Source organism: Takifugu flavidus, chromosome 3, assembly GCF_003711565.1.
Source record: "Takifugu flavidus isolate HTHZ2018 chromosome 3, ASM371156v2, whole genome shotgun sequence".
NCBI lineage: Eukaryota > Metazoa > Chordata > Actinopteri > Tetraodontiformes > Tetraodontidae > Takifugu > Takifugu flavidus.
In genome coordinates this window covers 7,251,246-7,260,387 of record NC_079522.1, presented here as the reverse complement: position 1 = coordinate 7,260,387, position 9,142 = coordinate 7,251,246, and the positions used below count along the sequence as shown (strand labels likewise).

Below are 9,142 nucleotides of genomic sequence, written 5' to 3'. Positions count from 1 at the left end.
TAGATGTTAAGACATGAGGATAGAAATCTCAAATTGAAGACTGATGATGAAGATGATGATGATGTGTTTTACAGACCATCGAACTCAGTTCAAGTGACATAGGAGCCAATTGGAAAGTGCCTGATGTGACGTTACCTGCCCTAACAACATCGAGTTCAACATCCCATACAAAATCTGACTCTGGGTGCTCTTATGAACAATATCCGAGTCCTACCACATTGGCGTCAGGTCTTTTAAAATCTATAGAATCTCTTTCACCCACTGGGTCGCTTGTGCAGTCTCCAAAACAAATATACCCGAAGATCAACATCATTTATGGGCAGTTGAACAAAGTCGATTCTAACAAGGACCAGGTCAGATGTTGCAACCAGGTAAGATATTGAGTTAAAAGTTGTTGGTGATCATTGCAGCATGCACACAGCATTTCATTGTATTCTCTGTTTATTGTTTACAGTTCGATACACAATCAGAAAGCATTTTGTCCAACGAATCCCCAAAATGTTTTGTTGGATGGCTGTAAGTGTCACAAACAGCAACAATAAAATCCTGTTAGCTAGACTGTCTGATGATGTGTACCTGTCTCTGTGAAGGAACGGGCAGGAGTTATACAAGCTGCAGGAGGATACTCAAGAGTGAGTTGAGTCTTAACAGTTTAAATCACCTACAAATTCATATTAGAAGGACACTTGTATACATTGGTTGCGTTAATCCATTTGATTCAATATGTTCCTCATTAAACAGCACTGACACCTCTGACAGTGATGACGACAGTGAGGAGGTCTATATCAAAAAGCCTCCAAATGCCTTCATGCTGTTCATGACGGAGCAGAGACCAAACATCTCAAGAGAACTCTGGCGCAAAGGCAGCAGCACTGTGAACTCATATCTGGCAACAATGGTAAGAGATTTAGATCTAGATGATCTAGATGAGCCAATTACAGAAAGTGGCTCATCTAGAGGTTTTTCTGTTGTCTTCTGTCTCCAGTGGAGGTCAATGTCAAAGGAAGAGCAGTCCACATATTTCAAAAGGGCAGCACAACTGAAGCAGATTCATAAAATGAACAACCCCACCTGGTCCACCCAGTTGAATTACGTAAGTAAATGTGATGCTTTTCTCACCTGCTGCACTGGCAATAGAGAATGACAGGAATGTTTGGTCTTCTTAGGGTAAAAAAAGACACAGGGACAGGAAATACAGAGTTTTCCCCCTCGATCCCAAGAGCAATTATCTCATGGGGAACCCTGGACAGCCTGTGCAGCGCAGATTGAGTCTTCCCACCTATCTTCCACAGCAACCTTACAGCTGCAGTTTTCCCCAACAAGGACCCCTCATCCAAGCACCTTTCCCACAGGGTTCGAGCATGTCTATTCATCCACACATGGCAGGGAGGCAAGATCAAAACCCACATTTGTGGATACACAGTCAGGAAGCATGCATGCAAAGTTCTGAGATCCAAGCGCATGTCCCCCATGCACTCTACATGAATCCTTGTCCCCCACAAGGATTCATGAGAATTCCTGACGAGGGAGTGTGTACACTGAATCCCCCACAGGAGCTGTGCATGGAGAACACTGTAGTTGGTCCAGTCCCAGACCATGTTCTGGAGGAGCGGTAAATTAATCATCTGCAATTATTTCTCTGTCAAGAAAGTGATGCCGTGAAAATGATTAAGAGAGGACACATGTGGCTGGTTGCAATGCAAGACTTGTGACTTATTAAAGTTTATGAAAAAAAATACATTAAAATATGCCTTTGCTTCATGGAGCTGTCAGGGTCCTGGGTGTTTTGTTTTGGTGTTGTCTGTTCCTGCTCTGCACTTTCTCCAGGAACCTGGTGTGATCACGTCAGTTTCGAGGTAAATGTCAACTCAGTGACTTGATTCCTTTGAGATTCAGAATTTGTGATTGTGTTTTTGCTCTTTGCTCAAGGTCACCACGCCTCCCTCCTTTGGTGAAGAAATGTGCAGGATCTTTCCCCCGTCCTGAGCGAGTTTTTCCCCCACAACGTTCGGGACTTCTTTTGTTTAAAATAAACCTTTTTTTTGAGACCTAGTTAGGTGTTTCCTCTCTGCATTAAGGCCTGCTTCAAACTAAACTCTAACAGGATCATTACAATAAACTGCTTTTATGAAAATGGTTTTACCTGTTTTAAAACATTTGGCCAAATATTTTAACTACGCCTTAGATAACATTCTCCTCAACATACATCCAATACAACACTTCACCACATGTATAAATACTTGCATTACATGTATACACAATTGCACACGTCATTTATCTTCGCGGGTCAAATATAATTACACTGCGGCCAAATTTACCCAGAGTTTGACATATCTGGGCTACGGTGCCCCAGTCTTCAGTACACCAAGTGGCAGACAAACATACACACTTTACACAGACATAAACACACCATATCTATAGCCAACCGATCCGACCAATCCAACAGTTTTCCTGATCCCCGCCCATTCGACCAAGAGTTTAATTGGCTAATTTTGCTGTCAATCAGGGCTCTGGCCAGGCCACGGTCACGTGACGAGGTGTTTTTGTTATTTTGCTTCCGCCTTTAGCAGTTCAGCTGTGTCATGTGGGTGTCAGGATCGCAAACTCAAAACCTTTGGGCTTGAAAATCCCTCGGCTGCTCTTCTGAACATTCCTGCCGGGGTTGTGACCCGTCCCGGCTGCTGCCAAGAGTTATGGCGGATCCGGAAAGGTCGCCGCTGCTTTCCGAGCAGCACGACGGGACCAACGGCCTCTCTCCCGGAGGCAACTGCTATGGATATCCGTCAAAGCCGCAGAGTATGTCCGCCGTGTCCTATTGAGGCCCTCGCCAGAGTGAGGCTGCCATAGTTTAGGGATTAAATTCCGCAAATGTTTTTAGTAAAACTGAGCTGAAAGGCTCCGCATGGCACAAACCCGATCATTCATTGCGCTTTGCTAGCAAGCTAGCCCTGTGGCTAATGATGATTGTACATAATATCTACAGAATATGTCTTATATAGTTTAAGTTTATGTTCATCTGTGTTTGCGCTGCCACGATACTGTAAAATGAAGATTGTTAAGAATAAGGAATCGCCACCAAATGCTGACTTTGCAGTATAAATCATGCAAAAGAACCGCTTATACAGCTTCCTGAAAGGTCAAAGTTCAGCTCATGACAGGGTGATATGCATGAATCGTTTGTTTGTTTTTTATATTTTCATCACTGGTCTTCTAGCATCTACAGATAAACCTTGATGTTTGGGTGTGTCGCTCGCAGGTGGTAATTTTATGTGACCTGACATATATGTGGGTTATCAAAGGTTAAGCTCCTTCCACGTCTAACGTTATGCATCCCTTCTGGCTCTTTTCTTTAAGTGTCTGTCTGCTTTCAGGTCTGGCATCATTCCCCACCTCGGTGGTGCTCGGCGAGCCTCCACCTCCATACTCGCCGCAGGGCAGCCCCGACAGCAGCAGCGCTCCAGTCATCAACTGCCGGGTCTGTCAGAGCGCCATATCTGTGGAGGGCAAGATGCACCAGCACGTGGTCAAGTGCGGCATATGCAACGAGGCCACCGTGAGTCCAAAGCCGCTCTGTGGATGATGGTCCTTATCATTTCGCCTCCCTTGATTGGAACCACGGCTGTCTGTTGTGAAATAAAACAAATGAAATTGCTGGTATCAACCAGAAGGGTCTTTGGTTTCAGCTCAACTCACCTTCTTAATGCTTTCGTCTCTCTCTTGGTAGCCAATAAAGAACGCTCCGGTCGGGAAGAAGTATGTTCGCTGTCCATGCAACTGTCTGCTGATTTGCAAAGTCACATCGCAGAGGATCGCCTGTGCCAGGCCTTACTGGTGAGAAAGAGCAGGTTTTTCTTTTTCAGCCGCAGTAATCCCGATTAATTGAGCAAACTAGTGAAATAACTGCATAATTAGTTTGATAGTTACAAGGCAGACGTGTATTGCTTTAGCAGCATGTTTATTTTAATGTATAGGTCACTAAAAAGTCAAGTCAATGCAAGGTTACATTTATTTCTATTAGATCGCTCAGTAAATAAAGATTATTCAATTGTGCGTCCACTAGATGGCGGTAAGAGCCCGTTGTCTGAGCTCATGAAGGGTTTTAACAGGAAGTTGAGCAAAACACATCTTTTTCAAGGGACACCACTAGTTGTTTTGTTTTTTTTTAGATATTTCAAAATACAATGAAGAGCAAGCAGTTTTTGCAACAGTTCACATGACTTTCCATTGTTTTGTTTTTTTTCCCAGCAAACGCATCATCAACCTGGGTCCAGTTCACGTAAGCAGGGAGAGTCCTGAGCCGCAGCATCAGCCCGTGGGCATCCGGGTCATCTGTGGCCACTGTTCCAACGTATTCCTGGTGGGAGACAAGCTCACTGCTCTTGTTCATGTTCAATGACTTGACGCAGTTTCTAGAATGGCTGCATATTAGCTCTTGCTCCTTTTTTCCAGTGGACAGAGATTTCAGACAGGACGTTGGCCCGATGTCCACACTGCCGGAAAGTGTAAGCTCCTTTACCCCTGCTTGTGTCTGGGAAGCGAAGAGAGCGACTCTTGATCTGTGTATTTCTGGTGTCTGTCTCCAGCTCCTCCATTGGCCGGACGTACCCCCGGAGGAGGAGCCTGCTGTGCTTCCTGCTCTTCATTGTCCTCGCAGCCTCCACTGCAGGACTTATGGTGAGTGTGTAAATATCTCCCTGCAGGGTCCGACCATTTTCTGGGTTCCACATCGTTTCCTCTCCGTCAGGTCGGTACGTGGAAGCCGGCCCAGAACTCCAAAGGAATCTACGTTTCGTGGGCGCTGCTGATCCTCCTTGCTTTGTTTACTGTGGCACGAACCGTCTACTGGACATGTCTGAAAATAAGCAACCCCATATCCAACATCACGTAGTCGGATGGCGAGGTGGGGGGGCACATAAGCGGATGGCAAAGCTTGAAGAGGCGAAACGGAGGACAAGAGTGATGTGATTTAAAAAGAAAAACAAACTGGTTGTACTTTTCTGCTGTGCTGTTTAGCCTCATAGCATCAATGCTAACAAAAACCAATTGAGTGGTATCGTCTTCGGAGCATGAACTTGACTCTGCGTGGCCTAAAGTTAGTGTTTAACTTCCCCTTTAAGACGCATAAGCACTTAAATTCAGTTTTTTTTTGCGAACATCGTTTGAAATTTGAAAGGAATCACTGGTTTGCTGCTTCCAGATTTCTAAGTGTGCTTTCCCCCCTATTTTTCATACCAAGTGAAGATCATTTGGGTTTGGGCCTATTGTAACTATCTGCTGATATCTCTTTCAGTTTTCTCTACATATGTAGAACAGCCATCACACTAATCCATTGTGAAGATAAATGTTACTTTGTGCGTGTTTTTCATGTCCTGCGTTCAGCCTGAAGACAGTTTACGGATCATCCGATGTGCTAATAATAAGAGAATCCTAATATTATGGGGGAAAATGAAGTTTGGCATTAGATTTTTTTTTAATTGATGTGGACATTTCATATCCAGAACTCTAACGCTCGGTTTAATCTACGCGAGACACCGGTTGAAACCACAAGTTCTGGTTCCATGACTATAAATTAAACTTTTAACCTTAATGTTTGACTCCGAGGGGCTGGTTGCCCCCCTCATCTGTGTTCGTGATTAATCTGCGCGCTAATGTGAGTTGTTACTGCCCTCTTCTGGTTGGTGGATGCAAGTACCTCCTGGCTGTGAAATGTGTTGCACTAGTGTCCTGACTTTTGTTCTTGTGTCTTTTTATATTGTGAAACATGAATCATTTTAACATGTCTGGCTCACACGCCTCAGAATCTGACCTCCACGAGGGGCTGTGACTGCCACAAAGTGCCCCGACGCACTAAAATTGGCTAAATTAACACGTATTAAAATAGATCATTGACATCATTCTAAACGGAGTTGTTGTCAGGTGGTTTTTTTGTCACTTCATGCACATATTTTTCCTGAAGACATTTTTAAAGAGCATTTTACCTAATTCTTTTTATTTATTTATTTTTTGCCTCTTCAGAAGAGTTCTGCGCTCCAAACTGGGGGGTGTCATTTTAGAGGCTTGTTATAAACACACACCTATATCTGCGCAGTCTTTACATACAGCCGGAGTCCCCATCAAAATGCCATCGAGAGCTCCTCTCTCTCTCCGTTCCCCCACCCTCCAGCTGCTGCGTCCTGGGACATTTTTCCTCATTCAACATTCGGACTCTCTTGCGACTCAATTCCCGCTGAGGCACCAAAAGCTTTGGTCCTCGGACAGCCCCTGTGGATGTAGCTTGAAAAAATTCCCAAAACAAAAAATCCTTTAAGCAATTGTGTAGCTGTTTATTTATTTTAGGATTTAATTTTTGTTGCTGCCATCCCATTTGGGGATTGTCTTAGTGGGGGACTTTTTGGACTTCACCTGTGTCTGTGGACGCTTTGACCATGATGGAGCCACAGAACCCCAGGGGTTCGAAGCAAGGTGTCCCGGTGGAGGAGGGTCAGGCAAAAATCAACAGCAACAGCCCAAAATCCAACCTGGACCACAGCTGCCAGCAGGGAAACGCCATCAACACCACACACCGGTGAGGACAGGACTTTTGTTTGTCTCTGGGACAATTATGTCAGTGTCCAACTAACAGTCTGAGATTTTTATTAAATCTGGTCATTCTGAACATTTGACATCGACAATGCATATAATAAAAAGCTTAAAGGGGACATCACATGCAAATGCACAGTAATCAGATAATTACACACTGCCAGGTGTTGGTATCCTTTATCTTTATGTTCCTTTAGCTTAGCATGATGCTATACTGGCTGTTTTGCCTCTGTTCTGCTATGAGAGATGCTTGGGAGAAGAAATCAGCCAGATTCTTCCCTCCCTTACAAAACCTTGTTTTATCATGATGTCAGATTTACGACCTGAATTTAAATCCAACAAGCTTGAAGTATTTATTGACCTCTAACATAAAGCCCGGCGAAAGCAATGCTAGCATGACATCACAGTGTTGCTGGAAATATAATTACACGGTTGCTATTCTATCAACGCTCTGAAGTGATGATGTTCCTGTATGAACAATTGTGCATATGGAGCAATTACCACGTGTACAAATGCCCACCGGTACTGAGCCTCAAGCCCCACTGACCCGGTGGGCAACTGTTTAAATCTGTTGCTTTAAATGTCTTCTACAAAATCCATGCGACAGGAACACGACACTGCAGAATCGTAACTTTACAACATCAAGTCGCCTTTTAACACTTGCACGGACATAAAACTTTTCACTTTGGAATAGAGCAGATAAAAGACCCTTTAAAGGTTTCCTGTCCCACCAGGCAGAAAATGCTTTCACCAAGGAAAATGGGATGCCGGGGGAAAGCGCTGTCACCCGAGTGGAGGGATGGGTCTGGTCACCCCTGGTGTAAATGACACCATCGTCACAAGATGGCCGCCCCCGTGCTGTCATCCAGGGGTTTCACCTTTCCACAGGAAGTGGATGACCCCAGCAACTATTTATCCGCAGAGTCACATTTGTGTCTTCATGACTCAGCTAAAGCTAAATTAGCTGCTTGCTTGCAGTTTTGTATATCTAGATCAGAATACACTCGTCCAGCAACAAGCTCGAGTTGAGTTGGACTCAACGCTGCTCAACAGTTCGAATCGAGAGGAACCTCCCGGCGACGGTGTCACTTTGTGTTGGTCTCCATTAGCTCATCGAGCCGTGGCACAGTGCAGCCTCAGAGTCAAATGATGACTGTGATATCGTTTGATGGGGCGTGATAGGACGGGTCCAAACCAAGACAGGCTCCAATGCTCCATTTTTGGTCCCAGTCGAATTAGAGTTCTGAATTAAAGCACGTGGGTCCGGAGATGATATTTTTAGTATTCTGGTTAGCTCAGTATCAGTTTGATGGGGTGATAATTCACCGCGGGTTCGTCTGAGTCAGGATGATGCATGGCTGTGCATGCATGGTGATGAAAACTCTCCTCAGCTCTGAGCCAAGTGATGGTGTGATGGTGTAACCCAAGCTGCACCGATACCTACAACCAGCACACTGTCGCTATCGTATTCAGCTGCGACTGTGAGATCACAGCGAAAGCTTGCGGATTATTTCCATTAGAGGACTCAGACGTCTGTCCTGAGTCTCGCACTGGGTTACCAAGTTACCGATGCCGTGCCAAAGGGAATTTGCAGGATGCTCTTGAATTGTGTAATATTTTAATATATTGTAACTAATTTCAAAAACTATTCCATAAAACAACCCATTTTCTAGCGCTTAATAAGATCAGTGTATGAAATAAAAGCCAGAAATAAATGTTTTTAAAATCCACTTTACACTGGAAAGGTTTTATTATAACAACACAGTGGTGATTTAACACATTTAACATCTCAGACAAACAATTTATACACCCATTTGATATTTTACTCAAACTATTAGCACCACTAAGCTAATGTTAGCTTCATAAGTAGGCTCCTGTAGCTACGGTTACAGCCTCTTCGGATGGTGTAGATGTTCGGCATCGTTTTAATTATGCAAAAAAAAAAAAAAAACACCCCCAGCTTGTGTGGTTTATTATGTTCCTGTTCAATCATGCATGTGTCCCCAGAGTCAGGTTGTGCTTTGGCCAAGTTCAGACGCTAACAGCTGTTGCTAACCCCCGAGCGCCTGGAGTCACAACTGTCTCGTAAAAAGGAGAACTTGAAACTTCACTCGGACTCAAACTCCACTGCCTCTGACCTTCTTGAGGCTATAAAAAAGTTCTGGAAATGTGAACAATTTGGATGTGCCCCAAAAGTCTTATTTATATAAATTAATAAACGGTTGGTATTTATATCCAACACAGCAGAACGGCCACATTAAAACACGTGTGGATGCCACAGCTGTGAAAGCATCGTCGCATCTCCCATAAAGGACCAATATACTGTGTGTGTGTGTGTGTGTTAGTTGCATTCACACACAGGTTTTCTGGCTCTTCTTACCCAGAATCCCTTGCAGAGATGGGGAGATGAGACTTGGGATGACTTTCGGGAAATTTAAGGAATTAAAATATGTATTTTGACTCAAGTTTTATATTTCTGGCATCATTGTCCGGAACAGAGCAAGGAAGTACTCTGAATGTGGAGTTTTCACAACTATGGAAAAGTTGTCCAAGCCCTTAATCT

General features: G+C 44.1%; 1 protein-coding gene across 1 annotated transcript; it reads left to right on the top strand.

Moving 5' to 3' along the window:
• The first annotated feature begins 2,509 nt into the window (after positions 1-2,509).
• LOC130522552 (type I phosphatidylinositol 4,5-bisphosphate 4-phosphatase-A-like) lies at positions 2,510-5,905 on the top strand. The gene is made up of 7 exons (XM_057027060.1): positions 2,510-2,796; positions 3,372-3,553; positions 3,725-3,831; positions 4,246-4,357; positions 4,450-4,502; positions 4,584-4,674; positions 4,745-5,905. The coding sequence occupies exons 1-7, from the start codon at positions 2,694-2,696 to the stop codon at positions 4,886-4,888; spliced, it is 792 nt and encodes a 263-aa protein (XP_056883040.1). The 5' UTR covers positions 2,510-2,693; the 3' UTR covers positions 4,889-5,905.
• The last annotated feature ends 3,237 nt before the right edge of the window (positions 5,906-9,142 follow it).